General features: G+C 43.1%; 1 protein-coding gene across 7 annotated transcripts in view; it reads right to left on the reverse strand.

Moving 5' to 3' along the window:
• The window catches only part of PNCK (pregnancy up-regulated nonubiquitous CaM kinase), a 9,728-nt gene extending 8,054 nt beyond the window's left edge, over nt 1-1,674 (reverse strand). For 2 of the 7 annotated variants that reach the window (XM_027845794.1, XM_027845792.1), the window contains exons 1-3: nt 1,587-1,617; nt 1,304-1,398; nt 268-373 (exon numbers count right to left, since the gene is read on the reverse strand). In XM_027845794.1, the coding sequence (XP_027701595.1) occupies nt 268-373; nt 1,304-1,388 (191 nt within the window). In that variant the 5' untranslated portion in view covers nt 1,389-1,398; nt 1,587-1,617. Of the gene's footprint in view, nt 1-267; nt 374-1,088; nt 1,162-1,303; nt 1,399-1,586 lie in introns of all 7 variants that reach the window. The other 5 variants (XM_027845796.1, XM_027845798.1, XM_027845793.1 and 2 more) reach the window with 5 other exon arrangements.
• Between the last annotated feature and the right edge of the window lie 23,116 nt (nt 1,675-24,790).

The raw sequence follows: 24,790 nt of genomic DNA on the forward strand, positions 1-24,790 counted from the left end.
GTCTTGGGCCCCAGTTATGTAAGAGAGAAGTAGGAACCCTAGCCCTTACCTTCTCCCCATCCAAAGAACCCCATGCCTCTGGTGCCAAGGCAGAGGCAGAGAGATGAGAAGGGCCTTAAGACAGAGAGAGACTCAGAGAAACAGGGGATTTTGAGGAGGAGCTGTGGAAATGCCCATGCACTGAGTCATTGGTAGAGGGAGGATATCTCAGAGAAAGGGTCAGTAAAGATCAAGGTAGTCATCCCACCCCCACCTGCCATCACTCACGCCCCAAGTTTCTCTCTGATGTCATAGATTTTGCCAATATCGTCGGTCCTCTTCTTCCAGCCTGAACCCAGCAGCATGTCTGGGGAAATAGAGGGGCTGAGCTGGCCTGGGGGCAGAATGTGAAGAAATAGGATTGAAAGAGCATGTCCCAGCTGATCTCCCCCTTCATGTCCTCCCCCCACAGAGGGTCCAGGGACACCCCTCCCCATATCCCATAAATCCCAGCCCCCCAAGGGGTGAGGATGCATTCAGTGCTGGGAGACATGATGCCTGAGTCTGGACAGAGGCAGGGTGGGGAAAGCTACATCACCAGTGTCTGATGCTGCCACAAAATCTAGACACACACACACCATGAATGCAAGAATGCGCATGAACACACACACACACACACACACACACCATGAATGCAAAAATGCGTATGAACACACACACACACCAAATGCAAGAATGCGCATGAACACACACACACACACATACACACACACTGCAAAAATGAGAGAGTGGCTACCTTCCAGCTTTAACATTTTATGATTCTGTGGTTCCATCCTCAAACATACATCCACACAGCACTGTACATCAGCATATATATAACAGAAACAGTGTACAGTCCAACTGAAATCTACCACCTACATAAGCCCTCAGCTGAACACTCAAAATACATACACACACACACACACACACACACACACACACTTGCCCAATCTCCAGACTGCTCTGATAGCAGGAGGGAGATATAGCATCAGTATTGTGCCCTGCCCTTCCCCATCCCTGCCCCCACATCTACTCCTACCCTCCCCAAACACACACACATATACACCTACCTTAATTTCAATTCTGGGTCAGAAGGTTCCTTAGAACCAGGACAGCACCCTTGCCCCACTCTGCTCCACTCTGCTTGGAATCCCAGGGAAGGGAGGGAGGCCAGATTGATTAGGGGAAGCAGGGGAGGGGGAGGGGATGGAGGAGTGCCAGCTCTGTGTGTGTGTGTGTGTGTATGTGTGTGTGTGTGTGTAGGTCTGCCGCTCTGCCTGCCCACCTGCAGCTCTGCGGGGAAAGCTAGTGGTCTTCTGGGTGACCAGTGAGAGAGCGATGACTCCTGCTTGCCTGTATCTCTGGAGCATCCAGGTGTGTCTGCATTGAAAGGGGAGGGGGGAGAGGGCGGAGAAGGGATTGGTGGTCAGGTGTATCTGTGCGGATGCTCTAATGCCTCTGTATACCTGCTCCTCTGTGATGGTGTGTGTGTGTGTGTGTGTGTGTGTGTGTGTGTGTGTGTGTGGTGTATCTATCGTGAGTAACTGGGGGGGGGGAGGCTGCCTTACCTTTCTCCAGCAACTTTCCCTCCAGCCTTGCTGTTCTCTCCCAGCCAAGCCTTCTCCCTCCTCATTCACTCCCTCCTTTTCACTCCCTTCCCCCTGCCCATCCCTGCCTGCCTCCCCATTCTCCCTCCCTCCCTCTCTCCCTCCCTCCCTCTTTTCCTCCCTCCACTTCTCCTTGTAAGGACATCTAGAGAATCCTCCCAGAAGTCTGCAGCACTATAGAGAGGGAGCCCCCCAGCTCTCAGGGTGGATAGGAAGGGGAGGGGAGGCGGGTCTAGCCTCTAAGGGATGCCCCTGCCCACCGCCCGAGAGCCAGGGTGGGGCTGGGGGAGGATGGTTTGCAGGGATTCTGGCTCCCCCCAAGCCAGAGAGGGGACCCCATGGACTGCTAATCCAGCCTCCTACCCACCTCTCCCAGGCAGAGTCCAGATGGAGCCAGCTGCACCGAGACAGGGGGGAAGGGAGACATAGAGGCATGCCAGGGGAGAGGTGCAAAGATGGAGACTGAGAAAATCAAAGAGGCAGAGACAATTGAGAACGTATATCAGAGATCTCCAGACAAAGGAAGGGAAGGGGAAATAAAAGTACCCCACATCACCAGCCCCCTCCCATTCCCAGGCTCTTTATCTGGCTGAGGGGATTTGAATGGTGCTGAGGGAGAAGGAGGGTCTGGTCTGTGCAGAAAGGATGCAGGGAGGGGCAGGAGAGGACCATGGGGGTGGCTCCAGGTCAGGGGAGATGGTAGTTGCCCGGAGAAATGAGACTGGGTCAGAGAATTCAGATAAATCGCCCAATTTCTCAAGGGAAACACAGAATGGTCCTGCTACCATATTGGCTCAGAATAGAGGTTCTCCAAGCAGGGGTGGTCAGGCCTCTCCTGCAGCTGGGCCTGCGCTGCCCTGACATTTCCAAACCAGCAAAGGGGACCTTGGAAAGGAGGAGGGGAGATTGAAAATTCCACAAAACAAAACAACAACAACCAAAAAATCCCACAAAATCTTCCCCAGAAGAAAAGTCAAGGTCAGCAAAGTGTTCACTAGAGTGCCTTTGCCTTGATACCACCAACACTGTAAAGAGCATCTGGCACATAGTAATCACTTAATACATATTGATCGATTGTACGATTGGATCTGCCTCCAAGCTTGGCAAGCTTTCAGGAGAGGGACAGATCTGCATGTGCTGAGAATCTTTCTAGAGCAAAACCCTGATTACATACAGCCCCTGATCCAAAATATTATATGGCTCCCTACTCTAATAATCCAGACAGGATCTGACCAGACAAGCACAACACACTACTTTAAATGCTACTGAAAATCATGTTAGCTTTTAAGCTATTCCTTTGTTTGGTTTGTATCCCATCATCCTACACAGAGTAGGTACTTACTAAATGTTTATTGTTCTGAGGTTCCACAGGATATCCATTAGATTGGCAAAGCTGACAAAAAATGGAAAATGACAAATGCTGGAGGGTCTGTGACAAAACAGGGTCACTGTAGTACATTGTTGGTGGAACTGACAACTGGTCCAGCTATTTTGGAAAACATTTTAAAACTGTGCCCAAAATGTTATTAAATTATGCACAGCATTTGATCTAGGAATATTAGCCTTATACACCAAAGAGATCAAAGGAAGAGGGATAGGATTTACATGTACAAAAATATTTATAACAGTCCTTTTTGTGGCAGCAAAGAATTGGAAATCAAGGAGGCACCCATCAATTGGGGAAAGGCTGAACAAGTTATGGTACATGAATGTGATAGAATCCTGCTGTGCTGGAAAAAAATGATGAAAGGGATGGTTTCAGAGAAACCTGGGAAGGCTGGTAGGAACTGATACAGAGTGAGTTGAACAGAATCAGGAGAACAATTTATACAGTAACAACAACATTGTAAAAACAAATTAGAAAGATTTAAGAAGTCTGATCAGCATAATGATCAGCCATCATGATTCCAAAGAATCATGATGAAACACGTTACCTACCTTTTGATAGGTGATAGACTCAAGATGCAAAATGAGTCACATTTTTGGACACGGACAGTTGGAGAATTTGTTTTGTTTGACTATGTGTAACTAAAATTCCTTTATCAGATCACGATATTTTATCATTCCATCTTTTCCTCTGCCTTCCAACCCTGTTCTTTGTCTTTGTCCTTTAATCTCTTGGTTCTTTCCTAGGCCATCACCCTACCCTCTGACTACACACACACTCTTTTCCCTTCCCTATCACAACCCTTTAGGGAACCAATTCAACTCTACACTGCTCCACACTTGACTTCCTTGCCTCCTTATGCTATTATTGATCATGCCTTTCCAAACACTAACTTTGAATTACTCCCACCATTCACTGCTTTCATGTCTTTCATTTTCAACATGTTGTTGAATGAAGATGGAGAAAGTCACAAAACTGGGCTTACTGGGTCCCCTACAAGTCTACGTTCCTCCACTGCAGCAAGGCATCCTTTTATACCTGCTTAATTCACTATTCCACACACAACAGAGGCTATTTCAAACTTTTTCATCTCCAAGTCTCCCATGGCTCCCTCAACCCCTCCCTCTCAGCTGAAAACCTTGCCACATACTTCACTGAAAAAAATTAAGGCCACTTCCCAGAGAGCTCCCTCTTCTCCCCTCTCTTTAATTTTACATCACTCAGATGCCTTCTTCTACTCTCCTCCTTCACCATGGTCTCACACAAAGAAGTAGCCTTTTTCCTTGACAAGGCAAACCCCTCTATATGCATAAGTGATCCCACTCTACTCCCATCTTCTTTAGAAGATTACCTCCTTTATCATCTCCATTCTCTCACTAATACTCAGTTACTCCCTGTCTATGACTGCTTCCCTACTTCCTACAAACATGACCATGTTTCCACAATCATTAAAAATCCCTCCCTTGATCCTTCTATCCTGACTTGTTATCATCTCTTCCCTTTTGTAGCTAAACTCCTTGAGAAGGCACCTACAGTAGGTGCCTCTACTTTCTTTCTTCTCACTCTCTTCTTAACTCTCTACAGCCTGGCTTCTGACCTCAACTGAAACTGCTCTCTCCAAAGTTATGAATGATTTTGTAAATGCCAAGTCTAATGGCCTTTTCTCAATCCTCATCCTTCTTGACCTCTCTATATCCTTTGGCACTGTTGATCACTCCCACCTCCTGGATCCTCTCTCCTCTCTACATTTTGGTGACACTGCTTTCTCAAGATTCTCCTCCTATGTGTCTCACTGCTCCTTTTCAGTCCTTTGCTGGATCTTCTGCCAGGTCACAACTACTCACCATGGGTATACACCAAGGGATTCCCTGGGCTCTCTTCTCCCTCTACTGTTTCACTTGGTGATCTCGTTAGTTCTGGTGGGTTCAATTATCACCTCTATGCAGATAATTCTCAGATCTGTTTATCCAGCCCTAACCTGACCTCCAGTCTTGTATCACCAACTCAACATTTATAAAACTAAACTCATTAACTTCCCCCCACCCTTCCTAACTTCCATATAACTATCTTGATCTTCCTTCTCACCATCGTAGCTTTTTATGGTCAGGTTCTTTTTTTGTTGTTGTTGATGGCTCATTTTTCCAGCCTATTTTTTTACTTTGAACTTTATGCTAAACTTGGGTTCTGTTCACTGAGTGTGGGGTAGGGAGAGGCACTGTCCCAAGCTTCAGGCTTTTTTGGACTGCTGTTTTTAGAGCTAGTTCTGGGAGCCTGGAAGTTTCTGGTGGTTTCCAAGGTAGTATGATCTGGGAAGAGGTGTGTTTACTCTCTGTTGGTATGTGCTCTGGTCCTTACCCAGGAAAGGTCCCTGATCCCTTGGGATGGCAATCAATACTGCTCCTCAGGGTCCCTGTTCCCTTGTGACCAAAAGTATTCCTCTCCACCCTTGAACTGTGATCTGGAAGTGGAACTCCATAGGCAATGGAGTTACCAAACAGCATCTGGTCCTGTGTCCAGTGCTAGTAAAGGGGTCTCCTGTAATCTCTTTCTGACCAGTTGCCAGGTCCCCTCACCATTTCTGGCTTGGTCCCACCTCTTCTGTCACCACCACCTGGTCCCACCACTGGTGATTCATCCACCAGTATGTCAGAGATCTCTCCTTGCAACCTCCTAAATTGCTTTGGGCTGGAGGAATGTCTCATTTCAACCTTCTGTTGGCTCTGTCATTCAAGAATTCAATTTGAGATGGTATTTTAAAATTGTTTGGAGGAGAATGTTGGAAGAGCTTGGCTGAGTGCTTTCTCTACTCTGCCATCACCATCCTCCCTGTTACCCAAGCTCAAAATCTGTGTCATCCTTGACTACTCACTCACGCTCAGCCCACATATCTAATCTGTGCTAAACCCTGCCCCTTCTACCTTTCCAACATCTCTCAAGTATGCCCTCTTCTCTCCTCTGACACTGCCACGACCCTGGTACAGGCCCCCATCACTTTAAGCCTAGATCATTGCAATGGCCTGATGGTTGGGCTGCCTGCCTCAAATCTCTCCCCACTCCAATCCCTCCTTCATTCAACTGTTAAACTGATCCTCCTAAAACCCAGGTCTCACCGTATCACCTCCCTCCTCCACTCACTAAATTCCAGGGGCTCCTTAAGAATAAATATAAAATCCTATGTTTGGCTTTTAAAGACTTTCCTTCCTAACCTGGCTGCTTCCTACCTCTCCAGTCTTCTTTCACCTCCCCCCAGCCAATTACTCTGTAATACAGTGACACTGGTCTCCATGGTGTTTCTGGAACATGATACTCCATTTCTCAGCTCTGGGCATTTTCACTGGCTATCCCCCACACCTGGAATGCTCTCCTTCCTCACCTGCACGTCCTTGTTTCCCTGGCTTCCTTCTAGACTTAATTCAAATCCCAGCTACAGGAGGCCTTTGATGGTCTCCCCACTTTCCCCAATTTTCCTCTTTCTCCCCATTAGTGTCTTCCCTCTGAGATTACCTACCACTTACATAGTACAGATTTTACATGTACATAGTTGTTTGCATGTTTGTTTCCCCAATTAGAAGGTGAGATCCTTGAAAGAAGGGATAATGTTTTCCCCTTTCTTTGTTTTCCTGCCCTCCTCTTGCCAAACACACAGCACAGTGGGAAGAACAAGTACTTAGTAAATATTTGTAGACCTCTAGGTCCTCAGGTTCAGCCCTTTGACTGAGTCCAAGTTTTACAAACAAAGGGGATTTGTTCAGTGAAGTTTGGATTCAACCTCAGTTTCCTCAATTGCAAAATGGGTATAATAATAGTACCACAGGATTGTTATGAGGATCAAATGAGATAACATGTGTAAAACACTTTGTTAGTCTTAAAGCACCATACAAACACTAGTTATTATTATTATTATTATTATTGATCACTTTGTTATAAGGGTTCTGTTTTTCTTTCTTTTTTTGTTTAAATGGGGAAGTGTGTATGGTGGGAGAAAAAAATAGATGCCTACTAATTTAAATTTTTAAAAATCCAATTTAAAAAAGCAAATAGTGGTTGAAAAAATATTAATGATGTACTTGGCATTTGGGGCACAAGTTTGCCAGAAACAATTTTTTATAAATTTAACATTATCCTAAATTTAAGCATTTCTAGCTAGATGGCCCAGTGGATAGAGCACCAGCCCTGAAGTCAGGAGGACCTGAGTTCAAATCTAGCCTCAGACCAAACACTTGATACTTACTAGCTGTGGGACCCTGGGCAATTCACTTAATCCCAATTGCCTAAAAACAAAAACAAAAAAAACCTCACTAACTGTGTCCCTGGGCAAGTCGCTTAAAAAAACAAAACAAAACAAACAAACAAAAAAAAACTGTTTGCCTCAGTTTCCACATTTGTAAAATGTGGATAAGGAAAGCACCTACCTCCCAAGGTTGTTGTAAGGATCAATGAGATAATATTTGTAAAGTGCTCCACAAACCTTAAAGTACTACATAAATGCTAACTATGATTATTAGAGAGAGAAATGTCCAAACTGGCATAACTGCTCCATGCCTATAAACATCTCTCTACCCCAAGGTATCTCAAATGAGTTAATATATACAGTAATCTTAAAGAAGAAAAAAAGTCACAATATGTTATACAGGTTAGGGTTACTTTTCTGGAACAATTTTAAAAGCTAGCATTTATATAACATTTTGGGGCTTACAAAGTGTTTTATTCTTTATATTATCTCATTTGATCCTCATGAGAACCCTGGGATGAAGGTGTTTTTCTTATCCCCATTTTATAGATGAGGAAACTGAGGCAGGCCAAGATTAAATGATTTATCCAGGGTCACACAGCTAGGAAGAACTACTCAATCCCTTCCTGGACCACTCCCCCCCCTTTTTTTTGGCTTTTTGCTTTTTGGCTAGGCAATGGGGTTAAGTGACTTGCCCGAGGTCACACAGCTAGTAAGTGTCAAGTGTCTGAGGTTGGATTTGAACTCAGGTCCTCCTGATTCCAAGGCTGGAGCTCTATCCACTGCTCTACCTAACTGCCCCCCACTCCCCTTTTTTCTGAATGGACAAGGGTGGGTCATAGTACCATCCCTTCCAGGGATGGGGAAGATCATGAACTTAACTAGACAAGAGATAGTTCTCCTTTTGTCTTTGAATTCTTACACATTTTCCTAAAGGGACAAGTCTGGAAGGTGTTTTAGACTGAAAAAAAAAATTGTTTCTTGATACCTTCAGTTGAATTAAGAAGGAGGTTTTTAATATGCTTCCACAAAGTATGAAATGGGAAAAATAAATAAATGCTTATTGGATTGACCACCATATCTCAGTGGTGGCCAATGGCATTGGGTTTGAGGTCCATCAAAACTATTTCAGCCAGTGCTTTCTAGTCATACCTCTCTCCTGGCTTCTTACGGTCATGAGCTCTCCAGATCCAGAGGTAGTCTAACCCAGACCCACCATACTGCTCTCTGGCCATCATCATTCTGTGTTCCCACAGAACCAACTTCCTCCCTAGCTCCCCACCTTCCACCCACCTGCTAACTCTGGGAACAGTCATCAACTCCATACCACTATTCCTGGAAAGGATGTGACAATCAATTGCTCTATAGCTCCACTCACTAGCCTCGGGATTTCCCAGACCAAAATATATATCCATGGCCACCACCTCCCTATATGTATTATTTCCATCTATTAGTAATAATATCTAGTATTTCTGTAGCACTTTAAGGTTTGCCAAGCACTTTTATCTCATTTGATCCTCATAACATGGGTAGGGAGACAGGGGAGAGTAGGTGTCATTATTATTCCCATTTTACAGATGAGGAAACTGAGATAGACAGCGGTTAAGTGACTTGCCCAGGATCACACAACTAGTAAACAAGTATCTAAGGCACAACTTGAACTCAGGTCTTCTTGACTCCAAGTTCAGTGCTCTATGCACTATTACTGTCTGCTCTTTGAGGGCAGGGTTTATCCCATTTTTTGTTGTTGTTGTGAAAACCTAAGTATATTTCCCTTAATCCCATCCTGCCCTCCATTATTCTCTCTTTGACCCTGTCCTTCCTTAGAAGTGTTTGCTTCTGATTACCCCCTCCCCCAATCTGCCCTCCCCTCTATCATCCCCCTGCTCTCTTGTCCCCCTTCCCTCCCATTTTCCTATAGGGTAAGATAGATTTCCATACCCAATTGAGTGTGTATGTTATTCCCTCCTTAAACCAAATCCTATGAGAGTAAGATTCACTCATTTCCTCTCACCTTCCCCCATTTCCCCTCCACTGTAAAAGTCTTTTCTTGTCTGTTTTATGTGAGATAATTTACCCCATTCTACCTCTCCCTTTCTCCTCCCAGTATAATCCTCTCTCACCCCTTAATTTTATTCTCCAGATATCACCCCTTCATCTTCAACTCACCCTGTGCCCTCTATCCCATTTAGCTGCATCTGTGGCCCTTAGCACCAAGATTGGCACTTAATAAGCACTTAAGTACTCTTACATTCATTCACCTAGTACCTGTTCAGTTTATTTTTGAACCTTGATTTCATATATATAGCGATGCGATTTAGAGGCTTTTCCTTTCTGGTGCCCAGATCCCAACCCCATCAATAATCCTATATCTGCTCATTGGGCATGCCAGTCAATCAGCTAACATTTATTGTTGTTGTTGTGGTGGCACTTTGCTAAACACTGGGAATAGGAAGAAAAGCAAAATATAATCCTTGCCCTCAAGGGGCTCCAAGTCTAATGAGAAGACAATAAGCAAATGTAAATACAAACAAATTCTATCCAGGATAAATTAGGCAGTAGGCTCAAAGAGAAGGCATGGAGATTAAGAAGGATTAACTGGGAAAGGCATTTTGCAAAAAGGTGAGACTTTAGCTGACACTTTTAAAAGGCCTGGGAAGCCCCGAGGCAGAGATAGAGAGGGAAAACATTCCAAGCTTGGGAGAAGGAAAGCCAATGAGAACACTTGGAATCTAGAGATGCAGTGACTTGTGCTAGGAACAGCACAAGGTCGTTGTCATTGGATCACAGAGCACGTGTGGGGGGGGGGGGGGGCAGTGTAAAAAGTATGGAAGACTAGAAAGGTGCTTTGAATGCCAAACAGGAGTTTATATTTGATCCTGGAGGCAATAATCACTGGAGTTGATTGAAAAGAGGGGTGGTATGGTGAAATTTGTGCTTTAGGAAGATCAATTTGACAGCTGAGTGCAGAATGGACCAGAGTGGGGAGAGCCTTGTGGCAGGCAGACCCACCAGCAGCTATTGCAATAGTCCAGGCATAGTGACTAGTGTCCGCACCAAGAGGGGCAGTGTCAGGGAAGAGAAGGGGCCATATACAAGAAAACTTACAAAGGTAAATTAACACAACTTGATCACTGATTACATATGTGGGATTAGAAGGAGTGACTAGTCAAGGATGTGTCTGACCTCTCACAGAATTTGTTCTAAGAAAAAGACAAACGAATTAAGTCCTGTCCACATTTTTAATTTCTCTCACAAGCTGGCAACATGCTTTGCATGGGAATTACAGTCCAGAACTGGGCCGCCCTAAGGGGGCTAGTCCAGAACTGGCTGATTTGGGAGTTGGGGGTGCCCAGTTTATATATCTTTTTAACTTGGGGCTGATATCACTCCACCTCAGACAGAGGAAATATCTCTTCTATCAGATCACCACCCCACCCCTCCATCATACCAGAAGACTTCCAGACTTGCCCTATCTAGGCAGAAGAATCTGTCTCCACCCAAGCCTGAACAGAACACAATGTAGCTAGATAAAATCAATTCAAGCTTGGGTTTGGTGTCTGACCAGGATAGGAAGATTCCACTCTTTCTCATTATCAGTAATATCTTTCTAAAGTAAGAGACTGAATTTGGAAGGGGGAAGGGGCTGGGGGAGGGGGGGAGGACTCTGAGTCTCTAAGATACTGATTACTAAAATTTAAAATCATTTTTCACAGATGACACCTAGGTTGCAAGCCGGGGTGACTGGTAGGATGGTGGTGATTGGGGCTGGGATCTGGACACCAGAAAGGAAAAGCCCTGGACTTTACCACATGGCCAAATCTCTGGCATTTGCCTGAGGCTATAATCCCGTCAATTGACTTTTCATTGTGGCTGCACCCAATCTCCCAATTCTCTGTTACCATTAACCTAGCCTAGCCCTCCATTGTTTTACCTTCCTATGGCTCCTGGCCACTTCACCCCCTTAATCCTAGCTAGGCTCCATTCTCCCTTGACCACGTGGTCCAGGTCCCTGGCATTCTATTACTTCATAGACTACTTGGCCACTCCCCCTACCATAGTCTTTCTGTATATAAGGTCTATCTTGTCTCCATTAAGATGCTCAGATTCTTATAATCTAGCTAATAGCTCATTAATGTTCAGACTCCTTAAGAGTCTGCCCAATATGGTGGATGTTCTAATAAACCTTGTCTTTGGCTGAAAGAAGGCTCGGGTTGAATTCTTTCGGGCAGGACCTGCATGTCTTGATTTTGGGGTCCCAGCACCTCTAAACCTCAACAGTGGTACTTTGACAGTCATAGAGAAGTCAAGAATGGGGGAAGGTCTGGAGGGAAAGACAATGAGTTTAGTTCTAGACATAGTGAGTTTAAAATATCTATTAGATATCAACTCAAGATATCTATTAAGCATCTGGAGATGTGAGACTGGAAATCAGGTTAAGGCTGGACAAGTGGATCTGAGAGTCATCTGCATAGAGATGATAAATGAAAGCATAGGAACTGATGAGATAAGCAAGTGAAATGTATAAAGGGAGAAAACTCAGGATAGAGCCTTAGGGGGACCCCCACTGTTAGCAGATGGTGATGGTAGATAAAGATCTAACAAATGAGAAGAAGGAACAGCCAGATTGGTAAGTGGAACCAAGAGAGTGCAGTGTCCTAAAAACTTAAGGAGAAAAGAGTGTCAAGAAGAAGGTTATGCAAAGTGTTATAAAAGTTGCAGAAAGGTCAAGAAGGATGAACATGGAGAATAAACTATTAGATTTGGCAATTAAGAGATTAGCAGTTTCTGTTGAATAATAAAGTTGGAAGTTTGACCAAGAAAAGGTTAAGGAGAGAAGAAAAGAAGGCACCAGTTATAGATGACCTTCTCAAGAAGTTCAGCCCCAAGGGCAGCCTGGTGGCTCAGTGGATAGAGCACTGGCTCTGGAGTCAGGAGGACCTGAGTTCAAATCCAGCCTCAGACACTTGACACCCTGGGCAAGTCACTTAACCCCAATTGCTTCATCAAAATTTAAAAAAAAAAGTTCAGCCCCAGAGCCAAGATGACAGAGTAAGAAGTCGCTCTTACCCTCCCTTATTAACCTCTGAAAGCCCAGAAAATATCGCTCCAGGAAAAACCCTGGAACAACGGAACCAGAAGAAAAATGGGGTATAGCAGTCCAATAGCCCAAGGAGTTTTCTCTAGGTAACTAATATTTTCCACTTTATCAAACACTGAGTTATTGAATTCTCTTGTTTCTGAATCTCTCTTATCTAGTCTGTTCTATTAATCTATCTCTCTATTTTTTTAACCAATATTTGATGGTTTTGATGACTAAGGCAATCCTTTTTTACCTCCTTAATTGATTCACTATTCCACTCAGAACAGCAGCTTTTTCAAACCTCCTCAAAACTCTCAGGGTTCTCCCTCCCCTTACCTCTCAGCTGAGAACCTTGCCTCATATTTCACTTTTTTATGAAAAAATGTGAATATTTCACATTCATATTTTCACTTTCACTCATATTTCATTTTTATGAGGCCATTCCTCATAAGCTTCCTTTTCTCTCTTCATCTCCCATCACCATGGTGCCTTCCGCCACCATTTTCTTATTCACTCTTGTCTCAAATAAAGAGGTGGCCCTTCTCCTTGCCAAGGCAAACCCCTCTACATGTATAAGTAATTCCATTTCATACTGTTTTCTCCAGAACATTGCCCCACTATCATCCCTACTCTCTTATTAATTTTCAATCACTCCCTATTTACTGGCTGTTTGCCTAGCATATACAGACTTGGCTATGTCTCTCATCCTCAAGAAACTGTACTTGATCCATCCATTTCCACTAGCTATTATCCTCTTCCCTTTTGGGGCTGAACTTTTTTTTTTTTTAACATGAAAATTTTTTACTATGACAAAGACATCATATAATTATTTATGATCTTGGTCTTTCTTTCTTGCCTTTGTACAAGGCCAGAAGAGAAACATTTGCAACTTTGACAACCTTGAATGGGATTCCAGGAATATCACCAACAGCATGACCTTTTCGACCAAATCCAGCAACCAAAACTTCATCATTTTCCTCAATAAAGTTCAAACAGCCATCATTGGGAACAAAGGCAGTGATTTTTTGCCGTTCTTAATCAGCTGGACTCTCACACACTTCATGACGGCAGAATTGGGCTACTTGGCTTCCACACCAACTTTTTCCAACACAATCCCTTTTGCATGAGATGTTCCTCCAAATAGGTTGGCCTTCAAGGCAGTGCTCAAATGAGCTTTTTTTTTTTTTTTTCTTTCTTTCTTTTTTTTATATATTTTTTTATTTTTAACATGTGTTTTTAAAACTTTGGGTTACAAATTTTCTCCCTTCCTCCCTCCCCACCTACCCTCATTGAAAAGGCAAGCATCTTGATACAGGTTATAGATGTATAGTCATGTAAGACACTTCCATAGTAGTCCTATTGTGAAAACCTAAGTATTATTTCCCTTAATCCCATCTTGCTTTTGACCCTGTCCTTCCTTAGAAGTGTTTGCTTCTGATTACCCACTCCACCAATCTGCCCTCCCCTCTATCATCCCCCTGCTCTCTTGTCCCCCTTCCCTCCTGTTTTCCTATAGGGTAAGATAGATCTCCATACCCAATTGAGTGTGTATGTTATTCCCTCCTTAAGCTAAATCTATGAGAACAAGATTCACTCATTCCCTCATTTCCTCTCACCTTCCCCCATTTCCCCTCCACTGTAAAAGCCTTTTCTTGTCTGTTTCATGTGAGATAATTTACCCCATTCCACTTCTCCCTTTCTCCTCCCAGTATAATCCTCTCTCACCCCTTAATTTTATTTTCCAGACATCACCCCTTCATCTTCAACTCACCCTGTGCCCTCTATCTATCTATACTTACATATAATTTTTTTCCCTCCCACTACCCTAATACTGACAAAGGACTCATGAGTTACAAATATCATCTTTCCCTGCAGGAATGCAAACAGTTCAACCTTAATAAGTCTCTTATGATTTTTCTTTCCTGTTTACCTCTTCCATGTTTCACTTGAGTCTTGTATTTGAAAGTCAAATTTTATATTCAGCTCTGGTCTTTTCCTCAGGAATGCTTGAAAGTCCCCTATTTCATTGAATGACCCTGAAGGATTATACTCAGTTTTGCTGGGTAGGTGATTCTTGGTTGTAGTCCTAATTCCTTTGCCCTCCAGAATATCGTACTCCATGCCCTCTGGACCCTTAATGTAGAAGCTGCTAAATCTTGTGTTATCCTGATTGTGTTTCCACAATACCTGAATTGTTTCCTTCTGGCTGCTTGCAATATCTTCTCCTTGACCTGGGAATTCTGGAATTTGGCTACTACATTCCTAGGAGTTTTCCTTTGGGGATCTCTTTCAGGAGGTGATCGGTGGATTCTTTTCATTTCTATTTTGCCCTCTGGTTCTAAAATATCAGGGCCATTTTCCTTGATAAGTTCTTGAAAGATGATGTCTAGGCTCTTTTTTTGATAATGGCTTTCAGATAGTCCAATAATTTTTAAGTTCTCTCTCCTGGATCTATTTTCCAGGTCAGTTGTTTTTCCAATGAGATATTTCACATTCTCTTCTATTTTTTCATTCTTTTGGATTAGTGTTACAGTGCCTTGATTTCTCAAATTGTCTCTATCTTCCAATTTCTCCATTCTAATTTTTAAGGAAGTATTTTCTTCAGTAAGCTTTTGGACTTCCTTTTCCATTTGGTCAATTTTGCTTTTCAGGGCATCCTCCTCATTGGCTTTTTGGACCTCTTTTGCCATTTGGGTTAGGCTATTTTTTAAGGTGTTATTTTCTTCAGTATTTTTTGGGGTCTCCTTTAGCATCACTCAGTTTTTCCTCTACTTCTCTTACTTGCTTCTCAAAATCTTTTTTGAGCTCTTCCATGGCCTGGGACCAATTCATATTTTTCTTGAAGGCTTTGGATGTAGGAGCTTTGGCTTTGTTGTCTTCTTTTGGTTATATGTTTTGATCTTTGTCATCAAAGTAAGATAATATAGTCTGACTCTTTTTGTGCTGCTTGCTCGTGATCCCAGCCAATTACTTGAGTTATAAACTCTTTGTTAAGGTAGGAGTCTGTTTCCAGTGTGGAGAATGTACTGTCCCAAGCTTCAGGGGTTTTGTGCAGCTGTGTTCAGAGATACTTTTAGGGACCTGTAAATTTTCAGTTCTTCCAAGGTGGTATGATCAAGGGCGAGGTGTTTACTCCTTTCCTGGCCTGTGCTCTGGTCTATGAGCACTCTTTTCTGTCTTGGAACTGTGGGGAGGATTTCCTCTCCACCGCCACTACAAGCTCCACCACACCAGTGCTCCTCCTCGCCCCAGGACCGCCACCCAGAACTGTGACCCAGATCCAAGCACAGGCAAAGCAAGAGAATCCTGCACCAGCAGAGAGATCCCTGCAATACCCCTCGGATCAGTCACTTGATTCCCCCTCAGTCAGTGGGCGGGAAGCTCAGGAGGCAGCTACTGCCCCCGCTGAGCTCGGGGACTGGAGCTGAGACCACCGGCTTCTCTCTCTCCCCTCTGACACAGACTTTTCTCACTGACCTTCCAAGTTGTCTTTGGCGTTCATGGATTGAGAAGTCTGGAAACTGCCACAGCTGCCTGTGATTCAGTCCTCTGAGGCCTGCTCCAGGGTCGCTGCGGCCTGCGTGCCCACACTGGACTAGGCTCCTCTCCCCGCCTGGTGAGATATACCTTTCTGATCAACCATTCAGGCTGTCTTTGGCTGGAAATTTGTTTCACTCTGTCTTTTTGTGGATTCTGTTGCTTTAGAATTTGTTTAGAGCCATTTTTTTATAGGTATTTGGAGGGGTTTGGGGGAGAGCTCAAACAAGTCACTGCTTTTACTCCGCCATCTTGGCTCTGCCCCTCCTCTCTCAAATCTTAAAACTCTTCTTATATACTACATTTTTCCCTACTGCCTACAAACAAAACCCAAATCTTCTCAATCCTTAAAAAGCCTCCACTAATGCCTACCATCCCCTCAAGCTGTTGTCCTATATCTTTCTCCCTTTTCTCAGCCAAATAGGTTGAAAAAATTGTCTATACTAATGAACTGATGCTGGGTTAAATGAGCAGAACCTGGAGAACATTGAACGCAGTAACAGCAACATTGTACAATGACTAACTTTGATAGACTTAGCTCTTCTCAGCAAAGCAAGGATCCAAGACAACTCCAAAGGACTCATATGGAAAATGCTATCCACATCCACAGAAAGAACTATGGAGTCTGAATACAGATCAAAGGACATTATTTGATCTCTCTCTCTCTCTCTCTCTTTCTTCTTTTCTTTGTTTCTTCTTACTCATGGTTTCTTCCATTGGTTCTAATTCTTCTTTACAACATGACAAATATGAAAATAGGTCCAATATGAATGTATATGTAGAGCCTATATCAAATTGCATGCCGTCTTGGGGTGGGGTTGGGGAGGGATGGGGAGAAAATTTGGAACTCAAAATCTTATGGAAGTGAATGTTGAAAACTAAAAATAAATAAATCAATTAAAAAAATGTTGTCTACACTTACTACCTCCAGTTCCTCTCCTCTCAGGCACTCCTCAACCCTTTGAAATCTGGCTTCTGACCTCCTCACTGAAAGTGCTCTCTCCAAAATGACCAATGATTTCTTCAATATTTATGGTCTTTTCTCAGTCCTAATTTTTCTCCACTTCTTTACTGTATTTGACTTTGTTGACCATCCTCTTGTGGATACTCCTTCTTCTCTTGATTTTGTAACAGTGCTCTCTCCTGGGTTTTCTCCCACCTGTCTGACCACTTCTCATTCTCCTTCACTGACTCATCATTCAGGTCATACTCCCTAACTTTGAGTGTCCCTTAAAGCTCTATTCTAGTCCATCTTCACTTCTCTCTCCACTCTTTCTTAGTAACCCCATTAACTCGCTCCATCAGATGACACTCACATCTGTATATCCAGCCCCAGTCTCATACCACTTTGCCTGTTGGATATTTCAAACTGGGTGTCCTTCAGGGTGTTATCATAAGCTAATTAGTGGATCATGGAAAAAATTAACTGTCATATTTATGGATAGAAGAGTTCATGAACAAAAAAGAGACAGAGAGGTTCACAGGAGCTAAAATGGATAATCTTGATTACATAAAATTAAGAAGTTTTTGCACAAACAAAACCAATGCAGCTAAAATTAGTAGAAAAGCAGGAAACTGGGGGGGGGGGGGGGAATCTTTGTAGCAAATTTTTCTGATAAAGGTCTCATTCCTAAAATTTGTAGGGAACTGTGTCAAATCTACAAGAGTAACAGTCATTGCCTCACTGATAAATGGCCAAGAGATAGGAATATGCAGTTTTCAGAGGAAGAAATCCAAGTTATCAATAGTCATGCAATAAAATGCTCTAAATCACTAATAATTATAGAAATGCAAATTAAAACAATTCTGATGTATCGCTTCATATCCATCAGATTGGATAATGTGACCAAAAAAAAAAAAAAGAAAATGACAAATGCTTGTTGGAAAAAAGGTACATTAATGTACTTTGGGTGGAGTTATGAACTAGTCCAACCATTCTGGAAAGCAATTTAGAAATGTGCCTCGAAGTGATGGAGTTGGGATCTGGGAATTTAGATCCTGACTCTACAGAAGGGGCAGCAATCCTTCCCCAGAAAGGAAAAACCCAGGACTTTCCCACATGGCCAAATCTCTGGCTTAGTGTGAGGCCCTAATCCCATCAACTGGCCTTTCATTGTGGCTACACCCAATCTCCCCTCCATTGTCTTGCCTCCCTATGGCCCCAGGCCACTTCTCACCCTTGGTCCTATCTAGGTTCCATTTCCCTGAAATTCTATTACCTCATAGACTACTTGGCCACTTCTAGATCCTTCCCACAGTCTTTCTGTATATACTGTCCATCTTGTATCCATTAAGATGCTGGGATTCTTATAATCTAGCCACTGGTCAGATTCTTGTAATCTAGCCTATAGCTTACTAATGTTCAGACTCCTTAAGTGTCTGCCCAATATGGTGGATGTTCTAATAAATCTTGTCTTTGGCTGAAAGAAGGCGTGGGTCAAATTCTTTTGGGCAGGACCAGTGTGTTGTGATTTTTGGGGTCCCAGGACCCCTGAACCCCTAAACTGCATCAAAAGGCTATTAAACTGCATACCCAGTGGGTGTATACCCAGTACTACTACTACAAGGGCTATGCTCCAAAGAGACAAAAGGAAAAGGAAATGGACCCATATGTACAAAAATATTTGTAACAGCTCCCTTTTATGGTGGCAAAGAATTAGAAACTGAGGGGATGCCCATCAATTGGGGAATGGCTGAACAAATACAGTATGTGATGAAATAGTATTGTGCTATAAGAAATGATGAAGGAAATGGTTTCAGAAAAGCCTAGAAAGATCTGTATGAATTGATGCAAAGTGAAGTGAGCAGAAGCAGGAGAAAAATTTATCAAGTAATTGCAATATTGTAAAGATAATAAACTTTGAAGGACTTAGGAAATCTGATCAAAGTAATGGCCAACCATAATTCCAAAGGACTCATGATGAAGCAAGCTATGCACCTCCAGATAGAGAGCTGGTGGAGTCAAAGTGCAGAGTGAATTATATTTTCTTTCTTTCTTTCTTTCTTTTTTTGACATGGCTTAATGTGGGTATTTATTTTACATTACTGCAGACCTGTACAACTTCGCAGTAGGTAGAGGCCAAAATTAAAATCGGCTAAAATTTTTGGGCCACAGATAGGTGTTTAGTGGCTCACTTTCCAAGTAAAGTTATAATTAATTATTAAACTATTTTGCAAATAAATCATATTTTTTTAAAAAGAAATTTCAATTAATAGGAATTAATTATACTTATTACTTAACTTTTATTTATCATGAAATCACATTCATGTTAAAAAAATTACTTTGCTAAGTGGTACAAGTTTTAATTTAGTTTTCGGGTTTTCTTACTGTACATTTAATGGGACATATTACACTTCTTGTCAGCAATCAGTTTATGGTACTCTGGAATCATGTTTGAAATCGGTTTCTTTAGAAATCTGAAAACTAACCTTAGTAGCTGCCTCATTTTCTGAGTTTACTTTCTCGAAAAACCATTGTTCCCCACTGAGATTTTTCAACAATTTGGATGCTTTGATTTGTTTTTCATTGGTATCCAATTTGCTTAAGTCAGGATGTTGTGATCTGAAATGGTGATGAAGATTGTATTCCTTTGGAATGGCTATTACTTCTCAGCAAACAAGGCACAATATTTTGTCTCTCAAGTAAGTAAAAAAGTATCTATTTGTCCACTCTGGATTCAACACTATATGTTCTGACTCGATCTTCTGTTTCTTTTTATCACCCATTTTACAAAGTCACCCCAAAAACTTTAATGTTAGAATCAAAAAATCTCCACAGCATACATACTGAAATTCTGAACTGAGTGTCTAACCTTGGAGAGAGCCCCAGACACTCATGTAACTTGGAGGTCAGCTGTGCGGCAAGGGAAGGGAAGGAGCCCCTGTGTTGTTGCCTATCATTGCATAGCAAGTGGCAGCTGTGTTGGCATTGGGGTATGGTTGCACTCACTTTGTCCGTGTTCAATACCACTAAGGACCAAAAACACAGAGAAGAGGTATGACTCTTGCTCCTCTCAGACTAGAGACAGACTGATGATGGTTGGTTGCCATGGGTCATATGACAAACAGGAGAGAGTACACAGTGACAACCCACCCACCAAGTTACATGACTGTGGGGCACAATAGTGACTAGTGGAAGGAGGGTTAAGCTGGGCATGGACAAAGCCCTGGGTACATCTTTTCTTTCTTTTACATCCTCTACATTTTTTTAGGGCTGCCCGAAATCCTTTGGTGGGCCAAAAGCGACCCATGGGCCATATGTTGTGCAGGCTTGCATTACTATATATATTTGTAATATGATTGATTTTTTCTTGCCTTTGCAATGAATGATGGGTAGGAGGAGGGGGTGAATTTGGAACTAAAAATAAATAAAACTGAATTTTTAAAAAATACCTGGATATCCCAGGAACACTTCAAACTTAACATGTCCAAAACTGAGCTCATCATCCCAATTTACCCCAAACCCTCCCCCCTTCCAAACTTCCTTATTATCTGTCAAAGGCATCATCCATTTTTCCAGTCTCCCAGCTTTATAACCTTGGTATCATCCCAGTCTCCTTACTCTCCCTTATCCCACACATCCAAAAATTATTGCCAAATCTTGCCTTTTTGCAACATCTCTCCCATCTGATCCTTTCTCTCAATTCACATAGCTACCATCTTAGTTCAGGCCCCCATCACCTCCTGCCTACATTACTGCACCAGCTTCTTCATTAGTCTCCCAGCCTCATGTCTCTCCTCACTGTAGCCCATCCTCCACATTGCTGCCAAAGGGATTTTACTTAAGCATAGATGTGACCATGTCACTCCCCTAGACAATCAATTCCAAATGGCTCCCTATTACTTCTAGGTCAGAGGTTCTTAACCTAGGGTCCCTAAACTTGCTTTAAAAAAATTTTTTTTTACAACTGTATTTCAATATAATTGATTTCCTTTGTAATCCAATGTATTTTATATATTTAAATTATCCTGCCAAAGGTTGCATACTCTAGCATCCAGCCAAAGTGGCCTACTCTCTATTCTCAGGATGCACCATTTCCTCACTCTATGCCGGGGTGGGGAACCTGTGGCCTCAAGGCCACAAGTAAAGCTGCATTTGAAAACCTCATGGGCCACACTTGGACTCGAGACCACAGGTCCCCCACCCCTGTGCCTTGGTCTAGGCTTTCTTCAGTGTGGGGAGAGTGCTCTCCTCTCACCCCCGGTTCATAAAGCCCCTTACTTCCTTTAAGAATCAACTCAAGATCCATCTACCCCTAGAAAACTCATTCCCCCTCCCACTTGAGAATGAAAAAAGCAATGAATAATTCAAAGAATGAAGCAATCTGTGGGTCAATAAGCATTTATTAAGCACTTAGAGTGTGCAAAGCACCAGAGATACAAACAGAAAAGTTAGATAAATCTCTGCTCTCTAGTTCACATTCTAAGGGTAGAGACAACACATATGGAATAAAATGACCAGAGAACTCCCTCCCAAACAACCTTGTATTTAAGGACTCTGTATATATTTGTATGTATTAACTGCCTATTAATTCGGTGGATGTAAACTCCTCCAGAGTAAGGATTGTTTCATTCTTTGTACTTTGCCTGCCTAGGCAGCTTTGTGGATAGAGCACCAGGCCTGGAGTCAGAAAAACCTGAGTTCAAATCTAGCCTCAAACACTCACTAACTCTGTAATTGTGGGTAAGTCATTTAACTGTTCTGTGCCTCAGTTTCCTCCACTGCAAAATGGGGATAATAATAGCACCTACCCTACAGGGTTGTTGTGAGGATCAAATTTGTAAAAAGCACTTAGCACAGTGCCAGGCATATCATAGGTGCTATATAAATGATTATTCCCTTCTCTTTCTTATTCTTTTCTTTTCATTTTTTAGGAAATTGAAATTAAGTGACTTGCCCAGGGTCACACAGCTAGTAAATGTCTGAGGCTGAATTTGAACTCAGGTCCTCCTGACTCCAGGGCCAGTGCTCTATCCAATTCCCTTCTCTTTCTTCCCTCCTCTGTAGGGCTCTGCCTCTTTCCCTATAACGGAATTGTTACTGGATTATGTCCCAAGCTTCTCTGGATCCCCAGAAACTTTCCCTAGGAGTTGGATACAGTAGGTCCTTCATTAAGGGTTGGTAGAGCCTGATAAAATTGCAAAAAGGTGCATTTTGCCTAGAAGATCTTGACTCCATTAGAGCTACCCAACAATGTAGCCAGGTCCTTTGAGAGTGAATGAGCTTCCTGCTGTCACTAGAAGGTTAGGTCTGGGAGGTTTAAGGCTTCTGACCTGGGATGAACAATGGACTTGAAACTCCCTTGTGAGAGCAAGAAATTCCCCAATTCTCCTATTGATACTGCAGTGTCTCCTAGTCTGACCCCTAGGGGCTTGAAATGTTATTGCAAGGGGTCTAGGCTCCATCTGCACACCAGGCCTGGGGCATTCTGTTTTGCTTTCCCTCAAGCCAGCAAACCATGCAGCCATGACTCAAATAAGCAAATATACTCTCTGTAACTTGGATGAGGGTGATGTATCACACACAAATGATAGCTTTTAGTCATCAATCATTTTCCTAATCAATAAATTTGTTGTTGTTGTTTAGTGGTTTTGTTGAGGTTTAGATGCTAGGGGTGCTGGGGCCCCAAAATTGCAAAACATGGGTCCTGCCCAAAAGAATTCAACCCCAAGTCTTCTTTCAGCCAAAGACAAGGTTTGTTACAAATGAACCATACAGGCCAGACTCTTAAGGAATCTGAACATTTGTGCTGCTCATAAGGACGAGCAGGAATGAGAAAGTCTCAGCCCTTAAATGGGGGCCAGGATGGATCTTATATATATCCAAGTAATTTGGGGTGACTGGAGGAGGGGCTGGGAGGATATTGAAGTTGGGGTGGCTGGGAGAAGAGTTCAGGGAGAATCACTATGGGAGTGTCTGGGAGGTTGAATGGGGTCATCCAGGAATAGACAATGGAGGGCTAGGCTTTATTAGGGTAACAAAGAACTGGAAGACAGGGTTTAGAAGATAAGGAAGAGGTTGAATGGGGTCTGGATAAAATCAAGGATGGAAAATATAACCCAGGGCTATAGACAATAGAGGACTAGGCTTCATTAGGGTATCAAAGAACTGGAAGATAGGGCCTAAGAGATAGAGCCAAGTTGATAGGAATAATAATCAGGAGACTGCTAGACTTCCTTGACCAGGTAAATAAGTTCAAAGAAAGTTTAAAGGTTTTCTGGGGCCCATAGACAAATGGGACCCAAATTATTTTTGGGGTGAGGGACAAAGGTCTCAGCTTGGGCCCATACCCCATCAGTTTCAGTTATATCTGATCCTTCATGATCTCATTTGGTAGAGACACTAGAATGGTTTGCCATTTCTTTCTTCAGCTCATTTTATAGATGAGGAAACAGGCAAACAGGGTGAAGTGACTTGCCCAGGGGTCACACAGTTAGTAAGTCTCTGGACTTGAAGTCAGGAAGATGAGTCTTCCTGACTCCAGGCCCAGCACTCTATCTGCCACCTAGATGCCTGGAATCAACAAATACTAAAGGCAAACTTACACCCGAATTCAAATCCTGCCTCAGATACTTAGTGATTGTGGGACCCTGGGCCTCTGGGTTTCAGTTTCCTCCCCTATAAAATAAGGAGTCGGACTAGATAGCCCCTAAAGTCTCTTCTAGCTCTACGTCTAGGAGTCTGTGATCCCACATAGGGGACAGACAGGCAAAAGGATTGTTTAACTGAAAAGGGGGAGAAGAGCCCCCAAAGGCACTATCCAGAGTTTCTAAATGAAAATGAAAATCTCTTTTCCTTTCTTTCAAGCAAGCCACTTCACAGCTGAGGAGGGATGAGGAAAATTAGGATAAGCATGACATTCTACACCCTGTTTTCTTCTGGAAACCGATGGGGTTAGGATCTGGGCCCCAGAAAGGAAAAACCCTGGACCCTGGACTTTCCCACATGGCCAAATCTCTGGCTTTCACCTGAGGCTATGATCCCATCAACTGGCCTTTCATTGTGGCTATACCCAATCTCCCCTCCATTGTCTTACCTCCCTAAGGCCCCTGGCCATTTCCCACACTTAATCCTAGCTAGGCTCCATTGTCTAGGTCCCAGGAGTTCTGTTCACCCCAGCTTACTGGACACTCCCATCCAGATCTCCTTAGGCCCTTCCTCCCATCACCCCAAACTACTTGGCCACTCCTAGATCCCTCCTACAATCTTTCTGTATATAAGGTCCATCTTGTCTCCATTAAGATGCTCTGATTCTTATAATCTAGCCATGGCTCAGATTCCTAAAATCTAGCCACTGCTTACCCATGTTCAGACTCCTTAAGAGTCTGACCAATATGAAGGATGTTCTAATAAACCTTGTCTTCGGCTGGAAAGAAGGATTGGGTTGAATTCTTTCTGGCAGGATCCACGCATTGTGATTTTGGGGTCCCAGGACCCCTAAACCCCTAAACCACATCAGAAACCTAAGACTCCAAAGAGATAAAATGCCTGGTGGATAGTCTCGTCTCAAGAGGGTTGGGGACAATTACTCCTCCCTGAAACTCAACTTTCCCACCTGTAAAATGAGTGAGCCATGAACTCTCAGGTGCCTTTCAGCTCCCAGTTCCCTGATCTGCTGCTGCAGATGACAACAGCCAGCATTTATGCAGTGCCTTGAGATTTGTGAAGTGCTTTTCATGCGTCATCTCTATGATAGAGGGCCTTCCTTCTCAAGGGAGAAAGACAGAAGAGTGTGTATTTTTCCACCACAAGCCCCTCTCATTCAGAAGAGGGCTCCTTCTTGTCTGACTTAGGACTGGAAGGCTTAGCCACCTAGGCATGGAGAAGCCCTATCAATTCTATAATTAAATTCAACAAGGTGTAGAGGCTTTGGGGCTACTCTCCCAACCCCCACTAGAACTGACATATCAGGTCTCCAGACCACAGA

Source organism: Vombatus ursinus, unplaced genomic scaffold (genome assembly GCF_900497805.2).
Source record: "Vombatus ursinus unplaced genomic scaffold, bare-nosed wombat genome assembly UNPS02015024.1, whole genome shotgun sequence".
NCBI lineage: Eukaryota > Metazoa > Chordata > Mammalia > Diprotodontia > Vombatidae > Vombatus > Vombatus ursinus.